This window comes from Baudoinia panamericana (assembly GCF_000338955.1).
Source record: "Baudoinia panamericana UAMH 10762 unplaced genomic scaffold BAUCOscaffold_1, whole genome shotgun sequence".
NCBI classification, from domain to species: Eukaryota; Fungi; Ascomycota; class Dothideomycetes; order Mycosphaerellales; family Teratosphaeriaceae; genus Baudoinia; species Baudoinia panamericana.
In genome coordinates this window covers 1,846,545-1,873,981 of record NW_006911257.1, presented here as the reverse complement: position 1 = coordinate 1,873,981, position 27,437 = coordinate 1,846,545, and the positions used below count along the sequence as shown (strand labels likewise).

General features: G+C 54.5%; 10 protein-coding genes across 10 annotated transcripts; 7 read left to right on the top strand and 3 right to left on the bottom strand.

The window, feature by feature from the left end:
• Positions 1–776: 776 nt before the first annotated feature.
• BAUCODRAFT_144786 (uncharacterized protein) lies at positions 777–1,730 on the top strand (the record flags this gene model as incomplete). Its single annotated transcript, XM_007674229.1, has 1 exon — positions 777–1,730. The coding sequence occupies one exon, from the start codon at positions 777–779 to the stop codon at positions 1,728–1,730; it is 954 nt and encodes a 317-aa protein (XP_007672419.1).
• Positions 1,731–1,854: 124 nt separating this feature from the next.
• BAUCODRAFT_21163 (uncharacterized protein) lies at positions 1,855–4,754 on the bottom strand (the record flags this gene model as incomplete). The annotated part of the gene is made up of 2 exons (XM_007674228.1): positions 1,855–4,642; positions 4,729–4,754. 2 exons carry the CDS (start codon positions 4,752–4,754, stop codon positions 1,855–1,857), a joined length of 2,814 nt encoding a protein of 937 aa, XP_007672418.1.
• A 521-nt stretch (positions 4,755–5,275) lies between these two features.
• Positions 5,276–5,923, top strand: BAUCODRAFT_62337 (uncharacterized protein; the record flags this gene model as incomplete). Its single annotated transcript, XM_007674227.1, has 2 exons — positions 5,276–5,342; positions 5,406–5,923. 2 exons carry the CDS (start codon positions 5,276–5,278, stop codon positions 5,921–5,923), a joined length of 585 nt encoding a protein of 194 aa, XP_007672417.1.
• Positions 5,924–6,401: 478 nt separating this feature from the next.
• On the top strand, positions 6,402–7,489 carry BAUCODRAFT_135954 (uncharacterized protein). Its single transcript, XM_007674226.1, has 2 exons — positions 6,402–6,968; positions 7,035–7,489. Exons 1-2 carry the CDS (start codon positions 6,651–6,653, stop codon positions 7,170–7,172), a joined length of 456 nt encoding a protein of 151 aa, XP_007672416.1. The 5' UTR covers positions 6,402–6,650; the 3' UTR covers positions 7,173–7,489.
• A 319-nt stretch (positions 7,490–7,808) lies between these two features.
• On the top strand, positions 7,809–8,995 carry BAUCODRAFT_144782 (uncharacterized protein; the record flags this gene model as incomplete). The annotated part of the gene is made up of 3 exons (XM_007674225.1): positions 7,809–7,922; positions 7,974–8,105; positions 8,159–8,995. 3 exons carry the CDS (start codon positions 7,809–7,811, stop codon positions 8,993–8,995), a joined length of 1,083 nt encoding a protein of 360 aa, XP_007672415.1.
• A 359-nt stretch (positions 8,996–9,354) lies between these two features.
• Positions 9,355–12,124, top strand: BAUCODRAFT_202494 (uncharacterized protein). Its single transcript, XM_007674224.1, has 3 exons — positions 9,355–10,647; positions 10,714–11,616; positions 11,819–12,124. Exons 1-3 carry the CDS (start codon positions 9,714–9,716, stop codon positions 11,821–11,823), a joined length of 1,842 nt encoding a protein of 613 aa, XP_007672414.1. The 5' UTR covers positions 9,355–9,713; the 3' UTR covers positions 11,824–12,124.
• Positions 12,125–12,182: 58 nt separating this feature from the next.
• Positions 12,183–13,196, top strand: BAUCODRAFT_202569 (uncharacterized protein). Its single transcript, XM_007674223.1, has one exon. The coding sequence runs from the start codon at positions 12,632–12,634 to the stop codon at positions 13,184–13,186; it is 555 nt and encodes a 184-aa protein (XP_007672413.1). The 5' UTR covers positions 12,183–12,631; the 3' UTR covers positions 13,187–13,196.
• On the bottom strand, positions 13,197–18,559 carry BAUCODRAFT_202568 (uncharacterized protein). The gene is made up of 2 exons (XM_007674222.1): positions 18,159–18,559; positions 13,197–18,107 (listed from the first exon to the last, which is right to left on the bottom strand). The coding sequence occupies exons 1-2, from the start codon at positions 18,301–18,303 to the stop codon at positions 13,207–13,209; spliced, it is 5,046 nt and encodes a 1,681-aa protein (XP_007672412.1). The 5' UTR covers positions 18,304–18,559; the 3' UTR covers positions 13,197–13,206.
• Positions 18,560–19,652: 1,093 nt separating this feature from the next.
• Positions 19,653–21,228, top strand: BAUCODRAFT_46571 (uncharacterized protein; the record flags this gene model as incomplete). The annotated part of the gene is made up of 5 exons (XM_007674221.1): positions 19,653–20,571; positions 20,645–20,651; positions 20,690–20,881; positions 20,957–21,064; positions 21,120–21,228. Coding segments are annotated over 5 exons (1,335 nt in total), but the record flags the coding sequence as incomplete, so codon positions are not given.
• Positions 21,229–21,429: 201 nt separating this feature from the next.
• BAUCODRAFT_118932 (uncharacterized protein) lies at positions 21,430–26,622 on the bottom strand (the record flags this gene model as incomplete). The annotated part of the gene is made up of 6 exons (XM_007674220.1): positions 21,430–23,364; positions 23,413–24,498; positions 25,412–25,455; positions 25,532–25,583; positions 25,638–26,470; positions 26,526–26,622. 6 exons carry the CDS (start codon positions 26,620–26,622, stop codon positions 21,430–21,432), a joined length of 4,047 nt encoding a protein of 1,348 aa, XP_007672410.1.
• Positions 26,623–27,437: the final 815 nt, after the last annotated feature.

Genomic DNA, 27,437 nt, shown 5'->3' with positions numbered 1-27,437 from the left:
ACACTTTGCCGAAATTGTGCGGCCAGCTTAATATCATAGCCTTACCGAACCGCACGCTCATTACGGGTGAACGATCGGACCGCATCACATCCCTACCTGCGTCGCTGTCGACATAATATTGGCTACCAACTTTCAAAACCGATCAGATATAAGTTGCCGCGTGTTGTTGTTGCGACCCCGTACAAATGTGTCGCTATCGCTGTCATAAGCTGCTAGTCATTGTAGGAATATTCCAGAGTAACCGGGAGGACGTTTCCGACACTCATACCTCCTTGATATGCTTCTGTCTTGCCTACGGAGACTTCTAGAAAGACGATTGCTATGGGACTATAGTTATCGGACCAACAAAGGACAGATACAAGCGCCTGCCGGACTATGTAAGTCGTCACCCCAGGATTCTGTCAGGTAAGCGCAACACGCACTCTCCTATATACCCGATATGCAGTGGTCCCAATCTCATACTCTACGGAAACGCTGTTCGTGGGCCGAGGAAAATATCTCGAGGCCTCCATGAAGCGGAGAAGGGCTGCACAATGGCCTTTCCTTGCGACGTTCGACAGCAACGTTCCCAACCACATATTCCATGGAAACAATACCCACTGGCCGATGACATGTTGAAGAGAGAATGTCACGCGAAGAAGGCAGGCACCAAGGTCGTTCCTTCCTCGTTCCTTCCTCTTTCGACGGTTACACCGACGCCGCTAGCGGATGTGTATTTGCACACAAATTGCGACCTTCCCAGCGCCATCGCTTGCCCTTGGAAATCTACAAGCACCATGGCGGCTCAGCGTCGCCTGAACAAGCGTAGCTCGCTAGAGACTGCGCTGTACGAACAGCAAAGCAGAGGTAAGCACGATCCCTTCGACATGGCAAGGGCGCAGGCAGCGTACGGCGGACAGGAAGTTATGCGCGTGAAAATTCTGCTCTCAAGAGGCCGTGCAATGGCAAGCCTCGAACACCTGCCACGGACGCTTCCCTACTACATCATCATATACAAAGTAGCCATGGCGGACATGAGTAACGGACCGCTCGAGAATGTGACTGAGAAGACACGGGAGCATCTTCTCGCAAGCAAGAAGGGCCCTCGAAGAAAGAAGGCCCAGAGAAACATGAAATCTTCACTTACACCACCAGCTTCCCTACCGACAGCGCCGTCCACCGCCCCTCCCAGTAGGTTCGCCGCACGAATGACCTCCCGTCATGTCAATGAGGCCAGTTTGTACGACATGAATCAGAGATCGGCCGCCATTGAGCCTCCGAGGCGAAGCAACACCTCGATAGAAGTTCCTAACGCCAATAACACCGTCCCGCCGATGACGGTAGACCTTTCACTACCACCCGGCACCATTATACACATCAATGGCGTGCCAATCAACGTAGACGACCTCGGTATACCGCCAAGACCGAACCCGAAATACGAGCAGGATGCGGTCGCCCGCCAGCAACAGCAAGACGCGCAGCCGAGGGCGAGGGACTCGACCGCCTCCGTGTCGTCAGCGCTCATGCCTTCCCGAACGACATCCATCAACTTCAGCAGACCATGGCAGCCACAGCAGCACATGCAAGAACGTCCGCTGCGAGAGGATGCCGACGAGGTGTCCTCAATTGACACGGTCGATACGTTCACCCTAGACCCGGAAGGCTATCCGAGAGTGGCACAAACCGCGGTTGGAGGGAAGGGAAAGCTTGTGGAGAGCCCGAAGGTTTCGCGGAGCACGCCTAAGAAGTGACCAGAAGACAGCCACGCAAAGGATGGAAGGCACAAGCGGATCTAGCTTCGAGCACTCTGCATAGCCAGCAAGCTCGCTAGGACCGTAAAAGGGCAGCTCAGCTGAGGAGCCCGCATCAAAGCACTCAGTACTCAAAGTCATCGTCCACGCCCGTCTTCTTCTCCTTCCCCACCGTCTCCTGCGCCCTATACATCTCCGCCACCTGCTTACTCGACGTAGCCGCCTCAGGCTTCTTATCATCCCTCACTCTGATGAACCGCGGGAACCGCAAACTAACACCCTTATGCGTGCCATCACTCCCAAACCCTGAGCTCGCCGCGCGATACCGCGGCGAAAGCGTCAAGTCCGCCGTCTTCACCTCCCACACATACTGCGGCTCGAACCAGACATCCGGCTGGTCGTTTTTGCCCATGCTGTGGTCGTAGAAAGGCTTGGGACGGTCAATAACAAGCGGAGAAAGCGTCTCGTAGAGTTCGTTCAGAAGGACTTCGGAAAAGCCCGTGCCGATGTTGCACACGGTCTCGTACATCTCTTTCTCTGGGTTGTAGCAAGCCAAGTGGAAGGCGCCGTAGACGGATGTACGTTTGCCTTTGCCGTAGTAGGCGCCCAGGACGACAAGGTCAAGCGAGTCGCCTGCGCCAGAGAGGTAGTCCTTTTTGACTTTGAGCCAGTTTTGAGAGCGCCGGGAGGGCTCGTAATGCGATTCTACACCATCAAGCATCTTGACCATCAGACCTTCGCAAGAGGCTTTGACGGAGTCCTCCAGCAGTGTTTGGATTTCCTCGATTTCTCTCGTGTTGCCGTATTGAGCGAATGCAAACTCGCCTTCAACGGGCTCGAGGGCTCCGTACATCAGGTCTCGTCGCTCGCGGAAGGGCTTATTCACCAGCGCCTCGCCGTTGAGGTACAGCAAGTCGAAGGCGAACACGCAGACTTTGACTTTGATATCCTCGGTCTTGACGTCCTTCTTCTTTCGCGTCATGAGCTGCTGGAATGGCAGGACGTGCTTCTTCTCCACGTCCCAAGCGACAGTCTCGCAGTCAAGGACGAATGACATCGTACCCTCCTTGACCCACGTTGGTAGCTTGGCGAGAATGTCCGGGTACTTCTTGCTGAGGTCTTCGCTATTTCGTGAGAAGATGTTGGAGACGCCACGATCAGACTTGCCCTCCTTCGGTGCTTCCGTAGCGGCAAACTCCTGGCCTGCATCATGGGCCACGAAGTGTATTTGCGCTCTCTCACCATCGTACTTGTACTCGCAGGTGAAGTCCTTGCCTTCGAAGCGGTCCAGTACCTCTCCAATGGACTTGGTTGGCTTAGCAAGCATAGGCTTGAGAGGTACGCCGGGCTGAAGCTTGCAAGTCTCGTGCAAGTTCCAGATGCCGCCTTTCAGCAGCGCTGGGACGATGACCTCGTAGGCTGGCAGCTCGTTGTAGACGGACTTGAACACCTCTTCGCCCTTCTTCAGGTCGGCTTCGGTGGGCACCTTCTTGCCGTCTTTTGAAACCTCATGAGCAACAATGGCGTGCGATAGAGCGACCTGCAAGTTCTTATCGGCAAGACCGAGGCGCATCTTGCCTTCCAGAGCACGAATGATGAACTTTGACTCGCTCGGGCCACCCTTGTCTTTGTTGATATCGACGGTTTGACCTTTGGCGAGCGACACGTCAGCCGAAGACAGCAGCTTCTTGATGCCGTCAACCTTCCGCTGCTGCGAGCCTTGACCTTCGACAGTAGCAATTTTCATTAGGCCTTCGTGGACACCACGCACTGTGAGTGGCTTAGGCTTGAACATAGTCGGCTGATTCTGTCTGCTCTTTGCCGCTACCAGCCCAAGGTCGCCGATCTTCTGCTGGTCTTCTTTGATGATCTTCAGACTGCGCCCAGTGGTCTCGCCAATAGCCTTCATAATGAGTGACTCGCCAATACCGAGCTCGATGCCCGAATAGTCAGCCGCCAGCTTGCCAATCATTAGTAGCACTGTCGGTAACAAGTCTTCTGGTGTGAGTCGTAACACCTGGCGCAGAAACGCTGCACAGAGGGCTAAGATCTCGAGCCGCTTCGTTGTCATCTCGATCTTGGAGAAGGTGGTGCAGAGCGCTGCATACGGAACAGGCTCGCCGGGTTTCCAATCAGGGTACGCATCCTTTGATGTCGAGGTTAGAGTGCTCTGCAACTTCTCTCGCGCTTTCGCAGACACGGCTGGCTTCTCGTCTTCCTCCTCATCCGTTGCTTCTGCTTCAGCCTCTGCCACCGAGTCAGGCTCACTGTTCATCGCTTGTTCTTCGTCGGCCTCTTGTACCGCAGCTCTCGCCTTTGTGCTGGGAGTCTTGCTCTGCGCCTGCTCAGGCTTTGATTCTGAAGTCTTTAACGGCTTGCTGGGTGGCTGCGGCTCCTCGTCATCGCCCACACTATCTTCTGCATTACGTGCGTTGTTTGACAACCGTTGCTCTACCTTGACAGGCACATCATCCTCGTCTTCCTCCTCCATCACTTTCCGAACCTTCTTGGCATCCTTCTTCACAGCCACGCCTCTCTTAAGCTTAGCTTCGGTGCCCTTTTGTCGCTGCTTCTTGGCTGGCGGTGCTTCAGCGTCGGCCTCCACTGCCTGTTCGTCTTCTGATACCCTCGAAGCCGAGCGCTTCTTGGCACTGCCTGTCGACGCTGGTTCGGCTTTCACTACGGTTTTGCCTTCAGCGTCGTCATCGCCTTCGTGCTTCACACTGACAACATCCTTCATATCCACGCCCTCGTCCTTAACGTGACCATTAACGCCGTTAGCGTGATCAGCTCTAGCTTGGGTTTCCTCGACTTCTTCCTCTGCTTTTGGCTTCGGCTGGGCCTTGGAGGAGAACTTGAGTTTCGCCTGCTGCGGTGCCGGCTTGCTGCCGTTTCCATTGCCGAAGAACTTCCTGTCTACACGTTAGTGCAACCGTAGTTGCCAGGTTAAGGGCGCATGCTGTCGCACCCAAGAGTCTGCTGCCCTGAAGTGACATACCCTAAAGTCGCCTGCTTTGGCGCCATGCTGTTGAATGTCGTGCGGCCTATATGCGGTGGCAGCCAGTGCTCGCACGAAGCTCTTGACCCGTGAGTTACTGCTGGTTGTAAGGTAGGTAGGCTATTAAACTCGAGCAGGACTTGGGTGGCGCCACGCTTATATCGTGAAGCGCAGAATGATCGAGGCAGGAAGCAGCGCGACCATAGCATCACCCGAGTTACTATTTCTTACACGTCAACAATGTCTCCCAGGTGCAGTCATCACCTTCGAACTCATCTACAGTCGCGTGCGGAACGCGTTTCAGTCGCGAAATGACGTCGGCGAAAGTGGGTGCATGCTCCGACGTCAAGATGAGCGGACGAGCAGAGATGCCACCAGCTTATATGATCACGTCTTCACCAAACATCTCACAAACAACAGAGAAACGCTGGGCAAGCTGGCGGGCATCCTGTGGAAGAAGGTCGACCAGCTTCCACCGTCACAGCCATCGTCCGGTGACAGTAGAACTGCTCTATCTTCGCCCATATCCAGACCTACTCGGCCAAGCATGTCACGCATACCCGAACAACCACGGCTCACGCCGCAGTTCTGCTTCAACCAAACACAACTTCGAGGTATGGACGGTGTTGATTCTGTTACAGTCATGCGCTCACGCTCATGCCAAGCTGGATGAACAGACTTCCTCCGTATCTCTCGTGGCACCGTCGACGACACCATCTCCCAAAACCTAAACGCTCTGGTAACACCCGGCACATCCAGGCCCTTCGACCCATCATCTACTGCCGAACGAGCACCACGGCCTGTGCACAAGCGACCAATTGAGCCCGCAGCATGCGAACAGTTCAAGAACCGAGTCCTGTTTCCATCGTGGCAAAGTAGAAGTGATGTGCTCAACTACTGCGCCGGTGTTGCGACCAGTCCGGATCCAGACGATCCGGACCATGTACTACGAGAGGTGGAAGATATGCGGGCGCGGGAGCGAATGGTGAACGAGCGGTTGGATCCTTACAGCGGGCGGTACTTCCCGCGAGAGGCGCGAACGGAGGCACTGGCGAGCTTGATCAGGAATGAGAGGATGGTGGAAAGCATCATAAGATCAAGGACGTGGGGCTTAGTGGGTGAGCGGTGCGACAATGGGGGCACGGATTATGACGCAGCGCTGAATGAGTGGCGAAAAACTGAGGGTGAGCGATGATGGGGCAAGAATATCCCGAACACTCTTGAGCTCCGGGTTGCATTCAAGAAATGCTTCGTTTCCCTATCTCTGCCACCTTGCTAATGTCGTTCTTCGATTCTTACTATTGACCGTTTGTTATACTTTACGTCAAGAATGGTCGAGGGGTATCCAACACAGCAGGGGCTGCCTGAGACGTTGCGAAGCTCATGTTCCACGCCCTGCGCTTCTTACAGCGACGTCTCCGGTGCGATGCATCTTGGGATCCAGCCAGGTCCAAGTACTGATGGGGCAAAATCTATCAGACATCCCATTGCGGAAAGGCACATAAAACGTGCGTTGCAGCTTACGGTACTACTTAACAGCACACGACGTCAGGATCTAGGCGACCTACAACAATTGGTATCGCCAGGCTCAGTAGACATCCACTCTCGCTAATGGCAAAGAAGCTGCTCTGGTCCTATGACGCCCTTTCAGTTGTGAATGTGATAGGGGAACTTGGTCGCCAAGACAAACCTGTTTGTGCACGTGAAACCACAAGTCCTAAACTCCGACACAATACAAGGCTTCCGTCACCGCACCGAAACTGTAAATCTTCACTTCATCGTACATCACCATCACCAACACCACCACCACCATCCTGGACCAGAAAGAGCTTGCCGCACCGCTGTCCGGACTGTATCTGCTTGCCAGCTGATAATCTCCTTGAGAACGTGTGTGCTAACCGCAGCATTCTAGAAAGACCACCATGTGCAAGATCTTTCACACCTTCTACGGCTGCGGCTGCGCGACTACCTTCCTTGTCGTCGAACGCTGCATCAAACTCCTGCACGATCCAGAGCCGACCATGACCTGCGAGACGATGGTGCTCGAGCCAAGCATGAAGAGAGCCATCGCCATCTCCGACAACTGCGACGAGCACCCATACTTACCCACTGGCGAAGCGGAGCGTCGTGCCCGCATCCCTACAGAGCACATTCGTGGCCGCTGGGTCACCGCCAATGAGCTCAATGCCATGCCCAAGCTTGGCTGCACCGTGGAGACCACGGGGGAGAAGGTTGTGGCGGTACGTATCAGCGGATACATCACGACAGTCCTTAACGATACTGATTTCACTGCGTCTGTGCTCTAGGCTATCATCGGGCTCGATGCTTTCCAGAGTTTGTCCGCTGAGCTGCTCAGCGCACTGCCGGAGGGCAGTGACAAGGTTAATGAAGAACGCGGATGGGAGACCCTCAAGCCGATAACAACCACCTTAACCATGCGCTAAATTGCGAAGAAGTCAACCCATTCACCACTCACTCTCGTAGCTATATCAGGCATCAGTTGGGGATTCTGAAAGCTCACGACTATACCCTGCGGGCATTAATGAAGGGCTGGCTAACGGGCATACTTGCATATGAGGCGTTGGGAAGCATTATGGCACTGCATAGTCGTGATATGTTGTTACTGCATTCGGCACCCGAATGTCGCAGCGTTTGTAAACAGACAAGGCGCGTACGTCAGCATCACCCACTCGACGGCGCAGATTAGAAGCCGTCATACTCCCGCGAGTAAATCTAGCCGTCAATGTTTGTGACCTACACCCGTCGTGATGTTGTGACATGCTTCCTTCCTTGCGAAACGCTTGATAATGCATGTTCTCGTATACGTTGCTTCGCCTCAGCATCATTGTACAAGACAATTCCACTTGTGTTTGTCTTGATTGTATGCGGTATGTGGTGGGTCACGAATGCATGGTTAAGGTATAGGCTAAAGGTTCGAGCAGGATGCGCGCTCCGCAGGAGGCGGCTCGGTCAGGCGCGCCACCGCGTGCTGATCCTACTAGGGCAAACACGAGCTGAATGCGCTCGGATCCTGCATAATACCATCGTTTGTTAGAACATGTCTTGATGTCCTGACTGCAATGGCACTGGGTCTCTTCTGGGCGTCGGTGTGCCTGACAATTTTCGTGTTGATACTCTCGCTCGACATCATGGGCTTCCTCTCAGGGAAGAATCACTTCGACGTGGATGGCAGGGTAAGAGCATTCTCACATCACGCTTCAGTCCAACAGCTTACAATTGGGTAGGCTGTAGTCATCACTGGTGGCTCGCAAGGTATGGGCCGAGGACTTGGGAAGCTGCTGGCGCAGAAAGGTGCGAACGTAGTTATTGTGGCTCGAAACCAGCAAAAGCTGGAGGATGCGTTGAAGTACATATCTGTATGTAGGACCTTAAGCGCGCAACCTGCTTTAGTGTCTGATTGCTTCTATAGTCTGCCGCCAGGAACCCACAGTCCCAGCGCTTCCATGCCATCAGCGCAGACGTGACAAAGCACAACGAGAATGTTCGCATCCTCGCTGAAGTCTCAGCATGGAACAACGGCAACCCGCCCGACATCGTCTGGGCAAACGCTGGCTCATCGCATCCTACGCTCTTCATTGATACTAACATCGAGACGCTGAAAGACCAGATGGACATCAACTACTGGGCAGCAACCTATCTCGCCCACGCTACCTTGAAAGCGTGGCTAAAGCCGTCGAAATCTGAGACCATAGACGTGAAGAACGCAAAGCATGCAAAGCCAAGACATTTCATCATGACTTCTTCGACGCTATGCTTCGCCGGAGTTGCAGGTTACGCGCCATACAGTCCTGCTAAGTCCGCGCTCCGTTCGCTGGCAGACACTCTCCGGAGCGAGCTGAATCTGTACAATGGATACCGGCGAACTCATCCTGAGGAAGGCCCAGCAACGGATGTTCGAATCCACTGCGTCGTCCCAGGCACCATCAAATCACCGGGCCTGGAACATGAAAACAGCATGAAACACCCTGTCACTAAGCTTCTCGAAGAAGGAGATCCAGCGCAAACAGAGGATGAAGTGGCTGTCGCTGCCGTGCGAGGGCTGGAGAAGGGTGGTTTCTTGATTACCACGCAATTTCTGGGTCACGCCATGAGGGCTGGCGCATTGGGTGGCAGTCCTAGAAACAACTGGCTTGTCGACACTGCGTTTGCTTGGGTGGTGAACCTTGCGTGGTTGTTTATCGGTCCTGACCTGGAGGGTAAGGTGTTTAAGCACGGTCAAAAGCATCGGGTTCAGTTGCCATCATGAGCTCGCTTAGATCCTCGAGAGCTTTGATTCGCTTCGATCCGATCCCGGCGGCTACCTGAACCACGGATGCATCTGTTCCCCCCATCGTGCCAAACGTTGGAGCCGCCTCAGTTCCGAAGCCGTCTGCTTTCAACATCAATGTTAGCGTTGGGAAATCAGTCCGGCATTACAGATGCTCCGTGTCTTCGAAGGAGCACGAACGGTGAGGCTCTGCGATCCTTCGGATCTTCTTGAACGCCGCAGCCGTCACCCTTGCGTTTGTCATCTCCAGATCGGCGGTCTCCGAAAAACCATCTTCCCTATTTCCACGTTGCGAAGAACCGATCGCCGCTTCTAGCGCCCTTTAGCGCCACAGAAGGTTCTGTGAGAGGTGGTGACGATGTCATTTTGCCGCTTGCACAACACTTTGAATCGCACTTTATGCAGCCGGTCGAGTGATTATTCAGACGCCTATGCTGTCGGCTGACAGCAGCTCACCTTAAGGATGGTGGGATGCATAAAATTAGGTTTCATAGTGACGGAAGGCGTTCTCACAATGAGAGTCTGCACCCGAGGCTCTTCGGGCCTCTTTCGGTGTTTAACTCTGACACTGGTGGATGACGGAAACGTACATCAACCTCCCACTTCTTCTTCTATCCTTCACAGCCGTCGCTTGACCACGAAGCTTTTGCACCATCATTACTGATTCAGTCAGGACTTTGCCGTCCTTTATCCTGGCATGGCGGAGAAGGATACGGAGGCAAGCAAGCCTACACAAATCCCATACCTTCGACAAGTCTTCGACCAGGCCGGCGTGACGCCTGAAGTTGAGAATCACCATTACGATGGATCTGGCACTGAAGACGATCCATATGTTGTTGGGTGGATCGAGCACGACCCTCGGAACCCCATGCGCTACTCGGATGCGAAGAAATGGGCTTTGACTGCTCTTGTCGCCATTGCTACGCTAGCTGTCGCATTCGTTTCCAGTGCCTACTCCGGCGGTGCAGAACAAATAGTCAGGGAGTTTGGCTGCAGCGAGGAGATCTACATTCTCGGTATCACCTTCTTTGTGCTTGGCTTCGCAATTGGGCCGTTGCTGTGGGCGCCACTCTCGGAACTCTTTGGACGACAGCTGCTTTACGTTACCACTTATGGCTTCTTGACGGCATTCAATGCCGGCGCTGCTGGCTCGCAGAACATCCAGACCCTCATCATACTGCGGTTCTTCGCTGGCGCGTTCGGATCTAGTCCTTTGACCAACGCTGGAGGTGTCCTTGCGGATATCTGGCCGGCTAAGACGAGAGGTCTTGCCATGTCGCTCTTCGCAGCCGCACCGTTCATGGGACCTGTACTTGGACCCATTGTGGGCGGCTTCGTAGGTGAAACCATCGGTTGGCGCTGGGTGGAAGGGATCATGGCAATCTTCACCGGTGTTCTTTGGATTGCTGGTATCTTCCTTATCCCGGAGACATACCCGCCAGTCCTATTACGGAAACGAGCTGCCAAGCTTAGCAAAATGACTGGGAAGGTCTACCGAAGTCGTGGCGATGTCGAGCAAGGCCCGACAACCTTCGGTCATGTCTTCAAGACGTCGCTCTCACGTCCTTGGATTCTGCTATTCCGTGAGCCCATTGTGCTCCTGCTTTCGATCTACATGGCAATCATTTACGGTAAGCCAAGCGATACCCAGACCCTGTCACGTTCTTCGGAAACATATCTAACGTATTTTTTCTTAGGCACTCTGTACATGCTGTTCTCGGCCTATCCAATTGTCTACCAGCAGTACCGTGGCTGGAGTCCCGGCATTGGTGGGCTCGCATTCCTTGGTGTTGCTGTGGGTATGATATTCGCAGTGGCTTACTCAGTCTGGGACAACAAGCGGTATGGCCGCATCAGCGACGAATACAAAGGCTTCGCTCCGCCTGAAGCACGTTTACCCATCACTATGATTGGAGGCGTGGCGATACCGATCGGACTTTTCTGGTTCGCGTGGACGAACTATCCGAGCATCCATTACATGGCCTCGATATCAGCTGGCGTACCGTTCGGATTCGGCATGGTTCTGGTGTTTTTGGGCATCATGAACTATCTAATCGACGGTTACACCATTTTCGCGGCATCTGTTCTTGCAGCCAACTCTGTGCTACGGTCTGTCTTCGGTGCAGTCTTTCCACTCTTCACGACGCAGATGTACAACAAACTTGGCATCCACTGGGCATCAACTCTTGTGGGCTTCTTGGCGTTGATTTGCGTACCGATGCCCTTCTTGTTCTACAAGTTTGGTTCGCAGATTCGACAAAGATGCAAGTACGCTGCAGAATCTGAAGCCTTCATGAAGCGTATGCAGAAGGGTATGGAAGAAGACGAGGAGGAAGATCCGGCCGAGGAAGTAGCAAGCGATGCCGATACGGCGGTTGCCTCACCGCATGAAGATCGTGCGGAGCGGGAGAAGGAGAAGCAGGAAGAGCGCGAAGAGGAAGAGCAGGAAGCTATTGACTACTCATACGAAGAAGAGCGCCTGCCAGAAGGTGGTCGTTTTCAGCAGATCAAGACGGGCCAACGACGACCGAGTTTGGCAAAGAGGCATACCTCGTATGAGGGCAATCCCTTCGATCTTGATCGCGTCAACACACGCGAGAGTTTCAAGTCGGAAAGAAAGTCATTGGAGAGAAGGGCAAGCACGAGGAGCAACAAAGGCCTATCGCGAACGACCTCGCGTGCAAGCAGGCGATGATTTTATGATTGATGTTGGAATCACGAATTGTCCAGGATTAGCGAGGCGTAACCGGCTGGTGGTGCTAAAGGATTTGGCATAAGTACGGGCGCAGCCGTCGCATTAAGCTTAATGTATATCTATGAACGCTTCTTTTACCGTATTCCAAAGATCCAAGCGGATTGCAGAAACCGAACCTGACCGTGTCTGGCAACACTCTACGCAATCATGTTCGCTCCATCCAATTGACTGACACCCGCCGCGTAAGCGTCGTCTCCAGACATCTCGTGCAAACGCCATGGTCGACATAGGACATTCCGATCAACCGCGACCCAAATGCTTCTTTACGCATGCTACCATCCCGTCACATGTGGACCATTCGCAGCCGTCGACGAAGAAGAAGCCGTTATCTACGGTCGAAAGTTACAAGTTCTGTCATACGGTAAGCTAGCGCTGAGCTGTATCGGCCCTCAAGAACCGGTGCTGAGCGTCTGTTGTAGGTTACGGCCGTGCTCCCCGCCGAGGCAGGAGCAAGGTTGTCAACTGCACTGAATAATGGAGACAAAGACTTGCACTACTCTAGGGTTTACATGAAGCTTTCGGAGATTGTCGAGGGTGACTTCTTCAGTCAATATGTGAAGTCCGGTAGCTCTGGCGGCGTCAACAGCAGAGTAAACCCTTGTGCTGACTGCAACGTTAGGTAACATTGTAATGCTGTCGGAAGGAAGACCTGGAGTCGATCGTACCTATTCACTATACGAGGGTGTTCTGCACCTTGAAGTGGACAAGCCCACGTTCGAGCGCATGGGCGTGGCTGGTCACCCGTTGCCCAGCGGAGGCCGCAAGCATGTCAAGGCTCGCTTCGGTATGTTGTGCGTTGTGATCTGCAGAACTACGCTAACGGATTGCAAGCGATTGATATCGACTTGCGGCTGCCTTCCATGGTACGTGGCAAGCCCGCTTTCGAACGGATCCTGTGGGCCTTTCATAACGTGCTTGACCACAGCGTGGCCTGGCTCTTTTACGGCCGTACGTTACCAGGCGACGGAAGTAGGCCGATCAACATTCATCAACCTAAGGAGGAGCGCGTGGAAGCCACCATTGATCAGCTAGATGGCGGCACAATGCCCGACTTTCCCAATCTCGTGGAGGAAGCCGACTACATCGACCTGACCGAATTGCTCGAATGGCTAACGCTAGCGGCCAACGGCTCACCGAGAATGCTTAGCAGCGACAAGGGCGATCAATACCTTAGGCGCTATGAAGGTCCGCCATCGGCTCTCGGGAAGAATGGCAGTACTGACAAGGCTCGTGAACTCATGCTGTTTCGTTGGCATGCTTTTGTGCCCGCATCATCTGCGCTCAAACTGTTCCTCACTGTTTTGAAGGCTGCAGCCAACGACTGGTTTGCATTCACTGCCACAGCATTTAATGGCGGAGCATACACCATTCTCGGACATGACGCTCTTGCGCTCATATGGGAGTATACCGGTTGAGTGACTAAAGACTACTCTGTCTATCGCACAGGTGTGATAGCTTCCAGTACCCCCTGAAGCGGTATGAGCACCTCATCTGCGCCGTACCACTTGTTAGCTGCTACTGCGACTGCCTTGACGAGTAGCGGGTATAAATAGACAAGGTGCGCATCGCTTCCTGCCCGCCCATCAGCCACTGGATCTGCGACCAAGGCTCGATGATGGAGTCGGAGCTTCTTGATCTGATCGAAGCTATGGAGCAGCTCTTGAAGCTCAGACATTGGCTGAGGGCTTCTGCCGCGCAGCGATTGATCGGCGATGTATGCGCGGATGGGTATCGCCAAGCGAAGGACGAGAAGTGGTGCTGCAGAATGTGACAATGCGACACTACCCTCGACACTCGAGAGAGCGATGAGCTCGGCGAAGCACACGTAGCTCATTTCTTCTCGACGCGCGAATGGGACACGCTTGGCCCTACCTCTGCGGATATTTCCAATATTATAAAGTGGAGAGCCAGAAGGCGGTGGGAGCTCGCCACGCTCTGTTGCGTGCACAATGGACGCATCGAAAAGCGCTCGACAGTAAGCGATCTTTATCGTGTCAGGCAAGCTAGTCTGACTCAGCCTCGGAACGAGCACGTCTCTGAGCTTTCGGAAGCTCTCGATATCGAACTTTTCATCTTCATAGACCTCGTTGGTGTCGCTCATGGAGTCAATACCACTTGCGCCCACAATACCAGCTGCTACCGTCACCAGCATAGACCACAAGGCAAGCCTAGTTTCCCACGCGACGCTTCCGTCACTGGTAAGGTTCAGCAGCGGTAATGATAATCCAAGCAGTGCAGACGTAGCTCGACGCCAGAGACTGACATCCTTGTGTTTTGCCGGATGGAGATACTTGTCCGAGATAACCTTGCTCAAGCTCTGGATGGAGATCAATATCGCACCAGTCTCCACAAGCTCAGTGTTTCCTACGTGGGCGTGCAGAAGCTGCTGGAGCCAGTGGATAGCTTCGCTGGATACGGCAATGAATGTGGGTCCATTGGCCGCAGTCTCGCCTTCGGTTTGCCCGTGGTGCAGTACGCATAACCTTGCAGTTGTAGATATTAGTGAAGACGGCACGCTGGGTTGATCCGTGCGTATGCCGCGTAGCAATGACATAGCTTTGATCTGAAGGTTGCTCATGCTGTTGACGTCTCCTCCATACCGCGGACCGTTCGCTCGTCTGATGCAGCTGTATACGTTGTCGATCAGCTCGCGACATTGCGCCGGACCGATATCTCTGTTCGTAAGACGGTACAGCCCAACTCCAGTCTCAATGTAGGCTGTCAAGGCCCCTTCATTGTCTTCATGTTTACTGACATCCACGGAGTCGTGGGGCGGTCCGTGGAGCCACATGGCTAAGGCACGGTTGGCAGGGGTTGTCCAGGTAGGCGAACCACTAGGCAGATGCGAGAGAATCCTCGAAAGGCCGGAGTATACGGCTTCGCTGAGTGCGGGTCTATGGCAGTCAACGTACGCCTCGAACCTTATCAACAAAGTTTCCCATAGAATTGGTAGCCTTTTGGTTTGCTCTATCTGCCGGATGTGCTGTGCTAACAAGCTGGCCACTCCGAAGACGATAGCCTGTGATATGCTTGCATCTGCGGACTTGTACGAGCCCTCATCGGGCTGCTCTTCAGCGTTATACAGTTGCCGATCATCTGCAGCAACTTCCAGCACAACGCTTCGCAATAGCAGATCCCATGCGGTGGCGGACAGTTTGTCGCCATGGTTCGTCAAGATACTGCATATTGTCTGGAAAGCAGCGTTGCGAACTTCCTTTTGCGTTTCTGAAACTACTGTGCGCAACCGAAGAAGGAGCAGTAGAAGCTGTGAAGACTTTGAGCTTGTTGCATCGGTCCCAAGATCTGCCGGTGGGAGACCAGAGTCTCCAAGCTGTTCCGCAAGAGCATCCAAGCCTACAGCAGCTTCGTTATTTACCAAGTAGTCTGCGACGCTCATTGTCATCGTTACAGCCGTAAGTGCAATGTTCAAGTCCTCTGTTTGGGCGACGAAGCGATAGAGCAGTTCCGTCAGTGAAGGGAGGACCGAATCAGGCAGCGCACCAAGAAAGTCAGCACCAACGAGCTGGGCCGAAGCAAAGGCGACGCGTCCGATCTGGGGGGACACGAGCTCGCTCGATACGCGCGCCCAGCTTTTGGTGGCATCCGTCCCTTCGCTATGAGACGTTTCTGTTCGCTTGAACGCACTGCTCAGCATGGCGATCGATTCACTCCAACCAGCTACCATGGTCTCTCCACAGCGTTCAAGTATCGATCTCAGCGCTTCGAGGACGTGGCCCTGTGCCTCCGAACCAACGTTCGTGGGTTCCTGATCTTGGGCTCGAAGATCTTCTACGAGCCGTTGAAGAACTGCCATAGCCCGCTGTTGAATCACCCCACGCAGCTCCTCATCTGCAGACATTGTACTAGCCACAGTCTCTGCAGCCATCTTACAAAGCACGTCTGTGGCTGCACGACGAGGCTCTCGAGGCTGGGACGTCGATGCTGCGAGGTAAATGAGCTCCTCCACGAGGATATTCCACCCACTCTCTTCTGGCTTGAAAGCGACGAACCGAGCGATATTCAGTTTGGCGAGGGTTCCCAGCTTGGGAATGACGAATTGGTAGTCTCGCTCCCGCATCCTGACCATGGGGTTGATGCCTGGCAGTCCAGAAAATGATCGCCTCGCCAACGTTGGCGTCGCCGGTGGCGAGACGGTTTCTGTCCGTGAAGGGGGCTCTGCGCCTTCACGTCCTCGACTCAACAATCTGGTAAAAGCTTGCAGCACCGTCCTGAAGGAATCATTCGGGTAGTCTACTGTACTATCAAGCAGTCTGGATGCGGCTGATTCCACCGCAGTAATCTCGGCCATGAACGCGTGGACAGCGCCGGAGGCATCCTTGGCCTTTTGGGTTTGCATCTGGCGCAACCAGTGTTGCGATCCTTTGGAGCTCAAAATCACATCAGCATCCCGCAAAACGTCAACGGCCAGAGTGATTGCCGTGTCCAAGGCTGGCCCCAGAGCAATTGCTAAGTTTAGTAGTGCCCGCAGGCACAGAAGGTTGCGTGTCGACAACACAGGGATGAGGGGCTCAATGGAAGAACGCCTGTCGCGGTCCATTGAGAGGCTGGAAGCCTGGCTGACCAAGCCTTCTAGGCTCATAAAGCTGGCCGCACGGGGACTTTCTGAGACGGGTGTGCTGGGTGGCCTTGCGCTGTCTGCCGTGGCTGCCTTCAGGATGTGGGCTGGCACAGCACATTTGCAAAGCGTGGTCATGAGCGCGTCTCGCGGAGTCTTTAGCCTCAACAGTCCAGCAACCTGGGTGAAGCGCTGATACGACTTAATGAGGTTACGGTAGTACTGCTCTTCAAGGGAAGCGTTCAGGAAGGTCGACGACGTAGCGAGTACCGCAGGCCAGCATGTGCTCACTAAATTCGCTACGGTGCCAACTCGTGTTGGCACGTTGCCGTCTTCCAGTTCTAAAGGGTTGATCGGGACCGTTCGCTTCTGATAAGATTGCGATCTGACAACACGATCAGGTCTCTTCTCGGGAAAATTTCCGTTGACCTCTTCGCTCATTCCCGATCCGCCTTGTGCTGGTGCATCCTTATCTTGCCGAACAGTCAGGGGCAGCACAACACGAGCCAGGCTCTCCGAAAGGCTTGTAAGGCATTCAAGGACTAATGCGTAGACGTAAGTCTCCGGAAGGGTTGGCGGCTCCGCCTTGTCAAGCTGGTCCAGACAGGCAAGTCGAGGTAGGCTTAACTGTGGACTGATACCCGCAACGCCGCTTTCTGCTACCCCAAGCGCAATGCTCATACTGCGCACCATTCCACTCCCAATTTGCTCCGGTAGCTGCTCAGCTGCCACCGGAACTTTATCCAAGGACTGTCTGATGGGAACGCTTGACTCTTGGCCTAGGCCGATGACCGCTGGCTTTTCCGCTGACATCCGAACAAAAGCAGACATCAAGTCTTGGACGACGGTTTTGCCGTCTTCAGCATCATCGTAGGCAGCGTATGCTTCGATGATGAGTCCAGTGTTCCCAAAGAAGTTCCGTATCATTTCCATAGCTAGTGCGCGCTTCCAAGGCGCTGTTGCATCAGTGTCCAGATTTTGTGTGAGCAGACCTATTGCCACTTCGAATTCACCAGGGAATCGATTGAAATGCCTGCCAATCAGCAGGTCCATTATGCGCAACGATCTTACCGTTACCGAAAAGCTTAGCTTCTCGGACAGACATTTGGTCACTGTGGGTATGACGTTCGAACGAACGATGGAGCTCAACTCGCTATGGGACACGAAGAGCCGTGTGTTGGCCGTGAGAGACGACCAGATCATTTCGAGGCTTGTCTCGGGAGATAATGAGCTCAGCAGCACGAACTTCGTTGGTCGGCCTTCCGCCGCAAGAACTAGGTCACGAAACGTGCGGTAGGCGTCAAAAGCGGCAGGTCTGAGCATCAGAGGTCCATTGTCGCCTGAGACTTCATGCGTTGCTGCAATGTCAGTGGCCTTCCTGTCTTCATCTACGACTTTCTCAAACACGGCAGCCACAAGCTGCTGCAAAGTTGCCGCAGCGACTCCGCTGACCGTCTGAGCCTTGGCACTTTGCAGCGAAGCGCATAGCTGCAAAGCGCTTGCCAGAAGGTCGTCTTGGAGCTCGTTCGCATAATTCTGGAGTAGCGAAGGTAAGGCTTGCAGAATCTTGAGCTGCAGATCTAGTCCGAGCTCCGAGCAGGCATTGAAGGCATCAAGCGTTTCTTTAAGCCTCGTTCTCGGTAGTGCTCTCGACACGACGAGCCTTTGCAGGCATGCTAGGCCACTGACCGCGAGCTTTGGAATTCGAGTCTCGCATGCGATCAGAAAAGGGTCGATGAATGTGGGCCGGCGGCTTAGATCTCTTATTAGTCAGTGCCGGCTTCATTTGGTATGGGTATACGTTAGCCTACCACCAGCCAGTTGTTGCTCCGAGGTCGACGGGAGCGCCTTGAGGTCTTGAAGCGACTTTTCGGCTGCGTTCTTGAGTTCGCCATGCTTCCGTTTTGCCTCAGAAATCAACGTAGTAAGTTCGCTGGCGAGTAGTGTCTGGCTCATCTCGTCTGCCCACAGTAATATCGCGTAAGGTAGCCTTTAGAGAAGTTGCAATTCCGGCAGTATCGTAACAATCCCACATGCACGAGCAACGTTGTGGATGGGATGTGAGGCATTGGTCCTCATCGTGTGAAGGCATCAATAGCGCCGGACAAAAGCCCTAATTTCTGTCGACAAGCGAAATGGATGGCAAAGTGTGGCTCCATTATATTCGAGATGCCCGAATGGAGTGCTTGTTGTTGTTGTATCTTGCAGCCGATTGAAGTTCGTGGCGCATGGCGTTTCATGCATGTGTTGGCGCAGGGCCCGTTGTGTGGCGTTCCTTTAGAGGTTCATGTAGGGCTGAACGCGTGGTACGACATCAATGCTTCCACTCTCTACATAGGCTGGCCAGATGAGGTTCTATGTTTGCCATACTCATTGGCTGAGACCTCACTGCTAACCATAGAGACACTGTGCGGCATGCGAATAGCCGGAATCCTTGGCAAAGCTCAAAGGAGCATTGAAGGGCGCCTATGTCTGGGTCATATGGAGACCAAGATGTTAGGGAAGAACAACATAGCGCTGTAGCGCAAAGTGCTCATACAGGGGCCGGCGATGACAGTAGAGGCGAAAACATTGAGGATCATGCAAATCACATAGGAGATCATTCAGACAATATACGCAACGGACAGCCAGAGAGTGGAATGCTTAAGGCCGAACGTCCTGCCCAAGCCTATCTTGATGTCGCGAACATCGGGATGGACACAGAACATGGCGGAACTGGAGTGCCGGCAGCCACTGAGACACACGAGGCGGATCCAGCAGCAGCTATTGAGCAGGAAGCAAGCGAGCACTTAGCTCGGCGAGCAGCTGAGTTGCACATTGCACATGGAGCTGCAGCCAACGCAAACACCGAGGCCGATGATGTCAAACATGTGTCCAGTAATGGTGATGACGGGCGGTCAACTCAGATCTCACAGGAGGTTCTTGACGAAAAGCACGCACATGAAGGCGAGGCAGCTTCAGCCGAGGTACCAGGCGAGCCACAAGATGCGCCGGAAGCTACAGGACTCGAGATACAGACCATCATGGAGCAGTTCCGGGATGGGATGGGGGGCATGAGCGAGCAGGAAGTCATGTCACCGCGCCTAGAAAGGCAGCAACCTCTACTTGTTCTGCCACCACGGACTTCAAGCCTTGAGCACAAGGAGGCACACGCATTGAGTCCACAGACGACAGGCCAGAGCGTGACTTCGCAGCGTAGTTTCGGCAGGCCGGGATCCATATCTGGAGCTAGCTTGCAGCATGTGAGGTCTGAGGATAATGAGTCTATTGTTAGTGGCAAAGCTGGCTCAATTTTCCAAACACCACCGCCGGAGCCGGAACCAGAGCCAACATTACCGTTCGACTTCCACCGCTTCCTGGGCCAGCTGAGACATCGCACGGCGGATCCAGTCGCACGCTTTCTGCGCTCGTTCATCAGTGAATTCGGTAAGAAGCAGTGGATGGTTCACGAGCAAGTGAAAATCATCTCCGACTTTCTCGAGTTCATTTCGACGAAGATGGCGCAGTGCGAAGTCTGGCGGACGGTCTCCGAAGCCGAGTTCGACAATGCCCGGGAAGGCATGGAGAAGCTCGTCATGAACCGCTTGTATTCCCAAACATTCTCCCCTGCCATCCCATCCGCACCGGGCAGTCCGCGCAAGAGTGGGAAGAGTGGACGATCGCAGGCTGATGCAGCCAACCCTTTCGGTCCAGGCCGGCGAGGGCAGCATCAGGAGGACGTTGAGCGTGACGAAGTCATTGCGCAGAAAATGCGAATCTACGGCTGGATCTCCGAGGAGCATCTGGACATTAAGCCTATCGAAGAGAAAGGGCGGAAGTTTATGGGCTTAGCGCAGCAAGAGCTGCTGAAGATCAACACCTATCGAGCGCCTAGAGACAAGGTCATCTGCGTGCTCAATTGCTGCAAAGTCATATTTGGCTTTCTCAAGAATGCCAAAGCCGATCAGTCGGCGGATGCATTCGTGCCGCTACTGATATATACTGTGCTACGAGCGCGCCCTGAGCATCTTGTCAGCAACGTACAGTATATTTGGCGCTTTCGAAATCAGGACAAGTTGGGCGGCGAAGCAGGCTATTACTTGTCATCCTTGATGGGAGTAGTGACGTTTATTGAGAACTTGGACCGCACGAATCTCACGATCTCTGACGAAGAGTTTGAGCGGCATGTGGAGCAGGCTGTTAGCGCTATAGCGGAGAAGAACAAGGAACAAGACTATGAAGAGCGTAGCCAGGCAGTGGCAGTAGCCGCAGTGACGAAGCCAAGACAACATCTGAGCGAGAAAAGCGCACTCAGCAGGCCTGAGGTGACGCCTCGAAACAGCTCCGACGCCGAACGATCAAGCCCGCGACGAAATGTGAGCCAGCGGCTGAGCGAGAAGGCTCAGCCGAGCGCTTTGAGCGACGACGATGACGATGATACGGACGCTGTTACTGGGCTTTTACGGACGATACAGAAGCCCCTAAGTAGTATCGGGCGGATATTTTCGGATGATGCCGCCGCCCACTCAAACTCCCTTAGACTGGCACAGCCAACGTCAACGCCTAGAGGTCTTAGTCCGGCACCACAGTTGCCCCGACGGCCAAGCGCGGAGGGTAGACCTGGTGATAGGCAGCGAAGTCAGCAGCGACAGACGGAAGATGCGGCGGCTCGGCAGGCCAGCGCTGAAGCTGCTGAGGCGCAAAGAGTGAGAGCCAGGGAGCATCAAGTGGTTGTGGAGTAAGCAGCAGATCATTGCGCCTCTCCGTTGATCCGCTGCTGACGTATCGAGTAGAACACTACAGAGCATGTTTCCTAACCTGGACAAAGACGTCATTGAAGATGTGACACGGGCGCAAGAAGGTAACGTGGGTCGAGCGGTGGATGCATGCCTGGCGTTAAGCGGATGATACCCCCATTTGTCGCCTTAGCTTACGGCCGCGCAGAATTGATGTGTGTGGTATTTGAGGCTCCTGTACAATCCTGCCACATCGGCCACAAGCTTGCCTCGACATTGCGACAGCACTCGTACACTACATGGCAACAGGGTATCTTCTCCAAACATGCCATCTGTCTCCAAGACGTGCGCGACACTCAACCCTTACTCAACGCTGTCCGGCCCAATACCCAGCAATCTCCGTCAATACAGCACCGACGATGCTTGCACTAGCCATCAACCCATGCCCTTCTCCCCGCAATACTCTCAACTCGCACCCGCCCCGACTTGTCCGTACATCCGCCCAACCATCCCGGCTTTGCGGATACTCGTTCGCATTCCCGTTCACGGCCATGTTATTGCCAAGTCCGGCCAAGGCTCGCGCGTTCATCTGATCCGCTAGCCACTTGACGTTGGGCAAGGGCACGCGCTTGTCCTCGCTGCCGTGCGTGATGACGACTTCACGGGAGACGTCCGTATACCTAAACCCGATCTCACGGTTGCGTTCGAGACAGACCAGCAAATCTGTAGCAGGGTTGCTGTCACGCGTGGCCAACTCCCAGGTTCGCTCGGTGAGCCAACTCGCGTATTCGAGTTTCCGCTCTTTCTCCGCGTGCTCGGCCGCACTAAGTGCCGTTTGCGCAAAGTCGAAGGTGGGATCCGTGGGACTTGCGGTGGCACCCAGGAAAACCGAGTTCCGTTTCGGTGGTGGTTCGAGGGCTGCTTCGTCCTCCTCTCTCATTGGAAGAAGAAAGCTCTCCATGGGGTTGCTGGGCATGTACTGGTCCATCAGCATCAAGCTTTCTCGCCTTCCGTAGTCGGGACGTTGTGCAGTCGAGGGCCTTTCGGGGATTCCCCAGTAGACGGAGTGTTCGCGAGAGCGGTCTCGCGAGCTCTGAACTGGGCGTCGTGCCGCGGGTTTGAGAGACGTAGAGGTGGCGGTCAAGAAGGAAGTGTTGGCCGCTTTCAGGAAGGAAGTAGGTAGGACGCGGAGGATGCGCTGACCTCGCGGCATCGCGACCGAGGGCGCAGCGGTTGCGGTCGGGTGTGGGAGGGCCTCGAGCTGACTAGGCGGGATCCATGGCGCCAGCAGATGCACTTTGCCTTTGATCATATGCGGTAGAATAAGCGCTGTGGCGAGCGCATAGACGGCCCCAGCAGAATGTGCGAGCAGGCTGAACTTGGTAATGTTTAGGTGTTCGCAGATGGCGAGAACATCTTCCGGCCAACTTAATGGGCCGCCACGATGTCCTGCTGGATAAGGATCGCTGGCGCCTACCCCAGGACGCTCCACGGTAATGAGACGCAAGCGCAGGGTTGTTGCGAGCTCATCGTAGAAAGCCGAGACATACCGCGTCAACCCCATACCCACGGATACAAAGACAGCCGCGCCTTCCGGGTCGCCGACCTCCGAAAAGCTGATGGTACGGTTACTACCAGGATGCTTGACCTTCCGGCTCAAGCGAGGTGCCTTCAGATACTGTGTTACGGCATCCTCGATGCTGTCCCGTCGGTCAAGCGCAAGCTCGTCATCCAAGTGCCGCGTGCGCCGCGCATCGCTCATGGATTTGCGCCTGCTTTTCCGTCTTTCCAGCTCTAACGGCAGGTCGGGATGCTGTGCTGTCCATCTGGTGGTAGGATCGGTGCGTTTGCGCGAGCTCATTGGCCTGGGTCGGCTGGTCGTACTGGACGAATCCAAAGGTTGCGCAAGCCGTGGTAGTTCAAGCGCGTCCACCGAGCCGGAGCTTTTGGAGGTCTGCCGCTTGTGCTGTTTCCTAAGCCCGGTCTCCCCGTTTGCGTGTTGCAACGTGTTCATAGCCTGTGCGTACGAATAGTCCAGTGACAATGAAGGCGTTGACGGGCTGACTGTGCTGGTTGACTCGGCCGTTACCGGATCGTGATGCGAAACCGGTCTGCGCGAATGGTCTGGAGACTCACTTGTTGCTCTCTGAATGACTGCAGGGCGATCACCAAGCGTCGCTGTGCGGTCGTCTCTCAATCCTAGGACTCTGTGTGCTTTCGATGCAGGCTCAGTCGCAGCTCGATTGGCTGCAGGTCTGACGCGGGAGGCTCGCTTATAGTCTTCGCTTAGTGGCTCCAACGGCTTGGCGGCCTCGATAGTCAGCGGTTTTGTCTCGGGTACTCTAAGTACATTGGGGCTTTCCGCTTGCGTAGCAAAGGTTTTCAATTCCTCCAAACGCGACTTGCGCTTCTCTTTAAGCTCGCGAATGCGTTTCACTGTCTCATCGTCTTCGCCCAAATCAGCCCAGCTTGACTCTGGAATCGACCGGGATCGGCTCGAAACGCTTTCTGTCTTGCTGCTGGCGAAAACCGGTCGTTTTGACTTCTTATCCCTTTTCTTGCCAGAAGTTGGACTGGGAATGATCGCTCTTAACGAAGAAGTTCGGGTTGGGATCGAGTCGACAATCGGACTTTTCCTGGGCGATATGCGCGGCGGTGTCAATGCGGTCGGCTCGGTTGCTTCGGTCAAGATGCTTGCCTGCGTACGTTGACTACTTCTGGCGCTCCCGTCAGTCTCTGCACTCTTAGTGTCGGAGACCAAAGAGTCGCAGATCCTTCTATCCTCGCCCGCGCTTGAGTCGTTGAGGTATAGCCGGCCTTTGTTTGGATCAGTCAGCGGTGGCGGTGTCCTCGCGATGATTTGCTCGGCGCGTGACAGTGCCCAAAGGTCTGATGGACCTCGCGGAGCAGGCACGTCGGCGGCGGCGGCTGATGACCGCAACGCTTCCTGCGTCGTTGTGCGCCTCAAGCTCTTGCGGCGCTCTTTCGGTTTGCCATTTCTGCTGATTGACTCTTGACTGACTGAGTAATGCCTTATCCAGCTTTCCGCACTGTGCTTGTTTCTGTCGCTGCTCTCCTTCTCCCTCGGCAGGCTTACATATGAACTCGTTCGCGAATTGATCGATGCAGGTCGCAGATGGCTCAGCGCACTACCGTTGACCGAAGGCGCAGTGTATTGCGACAGACCAGAAGGAGCGCGTGACGTTCGTATAGAGGGTGGAGGTGCTGAATCCGCACGCGAACCCTCTGCACGTACCGAAGAAGCCTGCCCAAGCCTAGAGTCAACGTCCCGCGAGCCCGGCCTTGAGACATGGTCACCCTCCAGCGAATCGATCATAGAGGTGATGACACCAGGGTCAGCAGGTTTGGCCCGTATTTGGTTGGTCGACCGGCGTGGTGGAGGTTGCGGGCGCGGACGGTCCATTTGTAGGTCATACTGTGCGTTGTGCATTGATGGCGCGACTGGCCATTCCATGGTCGTCATGATGGTCTATACGTACAACCGCCTGGCACAGTCCGCCCGGGCGAAGGTGTATAATTCAAGCTTCATCTGCCTCCGGCATTGTGGGCGGCTCAACGTTCCTTCCGCGTAGATCTAAACTCTCCTATGCGCCACCAACACGGTTTTCGTGTACCAGTACTCGTACGCTATGGCTGTAAGATGTTGCGCGTCTCCAACGATTCGAAGCGAGTGTGCGTGATTGTATAGTATGCAGTACGGTCATGCGCGTTGAGGACTCGGTGCAATGGGTCGATCATCCTTCGGATGCCTTGTTGGAGAAAACGCGAAAGACCCCTGCTCGCCCCCGTTCCATGCGTTCTTAGCGCGCAGTTACCATCCTGTTTCACTCTCAAACATCCTGCTTTCTCCCGAGCCTCAACCGCACTGCTACCGTTTCCAAAACTTGGATAACCATCATAGTTGATGGATTCAAGCACGACTCGTAGAGTGTGGCAGCTACGTGACGCGACCTAGGAGTCAAGGGCGAAGAGTCTGCTTTTCCTCCTTGGTATCCCACTGTCGATCATAAATATCTACCGTACACACGTAATGGTTGCATTCGCTACCACTTCCCAAGGATGAATGAGTCCCTTGGCCGACCTTTTGCCTACTGCCTTGTGCATACTGATAGGCTTGATATGGGATGGTCGACGAGCCTGCCAACTTGCTTACAACAGAACGGCGCAATCGCAGCTCTGGTCAAGTAGCGCGAGGAACGATGTCGTCACTATCGAGAAACGCTTGCGTCTTGCGGGCAACTTCCGGGACGGCACAATTACAAGCTGCGCAGTGAGCGATTCACTGGGTCGGCCTGCAAGTATTGCAGCGGGCTTGACTGTCAAGGGACGCGCGGGTGCTTCGCATCAGGCCTGTCGTCGCTATCTCTGCTGGCTGCTGTATAGATTGATCCATAATCCTTGCGTTTAACGTACATACAGTCTGCTCGTAGCCTCCAACGTACTCCGACCTGGGCTTATCGGCCGTGAAACGCACACACAAGTCGCTCGCTGGCTCGAACGCTGCAATCTCTCACGAACAATGACACATCACGCTGTAGCCGCTCGGAAAGCCACCGGGATCAGCTTCTCGCCTCTCTTCTGGCGCCAAGCATTGGTCGCTGCAACCAAATCTTCGCAGCCGGGCAACAAGCAAGCCCAACGTCTTACGAAGGGCTCAGACATCTCCCAGCTTGCCACATATTCTGGTGAGCTCCATACCACAAGCCCAGCGCGCTGCCAGCCACCATTAACCCGCTCCATGGCTCCAGAAGCTCGGATACAGCTGAGCAAAGACGCCGCATCTATGCTGTTGGTTGCGATTGCTCGCAGAATGTTGTATCGGAGCCGTGGGTGTGGTATAATGTCGATGATTGGATCATGTGCTACTTGATACTGCAGGTCTATTGGCATCAGTGTGGCGGGTACTGAACGATCGCTCGGGGAGGGCGTGTAAACGAGCGTGCCATTCTGCACCGCCGCTTGGTCGATGCCAAGGTACTGAGCGTTCGTTGCCGCTGCGCCCATCAAGTTGCGGTTGATGAGCTGTGCAAGCTCGTCCCATGCGCGTCCTGGGTTTGCATCAGTACGACCACCGGTCTGGGTGCGTGCAGGAAGAGAGGTCGTACGAGTGCTGGCTGCGCGCACTGTCCGGCGAGGCACAGATGTACCGGACGCCGAGCTCCCCGTTGCATCCTCATCCTCTTGCTCATCCTCTTCTTCTTCTTCGTAATCATCCTCGCTCTCTTCGTCATTATCTGAAACCGACTGCTTCTGGCTGGAAGACGCCGATACACTGCGTGGCTTATACTGCTTTGGTGACTGGCCCGCTCGCTGTCGCTGTCTGAAAGCTCGCTGGTTCAAACGATTCTGTATCCGGCGCCTTTCCGCGGGATCGTTTTTGCCACGCCCTGTCAATCAGGTGTCAACAACATGACCTGAGCTGACATTGTACTTTTTACCTACAGTTCTCATTTACCACTGCCGCAATTGGTATCCGTGAATCATGCGATGCTAGTCCTGTCCGGTGCGTAGACGCCGCATTATTGTACCAGTGGGACATTGTGTTAGGATGCAGATCCTGTCTGTCTAACGCTACCGATTCCGGATCTGACGACCTGCGGTAATTGCATACGAAGGGAATGTGAGAGCGACGATGACGAAGGAGGCAAAAGAGCTGCTTACTTACTTGTATACTCACCTCCAAGCAAACGGGCAAGTGATAGCACGCCGAAGGTGAGCTTGTCGGTCGCATTAAGGTGATTACACTTGATCGTAGATTGGGTGTCATCTACGAGCATGACAATAAAGCGCAGAATGCTCGATCTAGGAACTGTCTGAGTCATCGCGACGGCGGGACCGAGTATCGATACGACATGGCGTTCAGGCAGTGTTGGCCCGACGAATGACAGTCCTTGTGCGATATTGATTTGGGAAGTACAGCCAAGTAGAATGCCCTGCCGTGTCGGCCTAAGGAGGGATTGCGGCAGGAACACGTTGCGCAACACAGTAGCGTCGGCGGAAGGAACGGCGCTACAGCCGACTCGATGCTGAATAGTCAATGTGGAGCCGAATGTTCTATTGAGCTTCTACGCCGTTCTTCGAAGGAACAACGCCATCTGACTGTAGACTGACGGCGTGGCGTGATAGTCAGTGATCAGTCATGGCAATAGACGCCAGCTTATTCCTCAGCCCTGCGGCCGAATGCGACCCAATGCGGGCCACGGTCCGGCGGCTTGGGTCGCATGAGCATGTTGGCCAGTGTAGCATTCGCTGACTTTGACCGTTTGTGGTCGAGTCTAGCGTCCAGAAATGGTTACTGACAGCATCAATCGCAACATCGGGGTCCGGAAGTCAAGGATATAGCCGTCGCCAGAA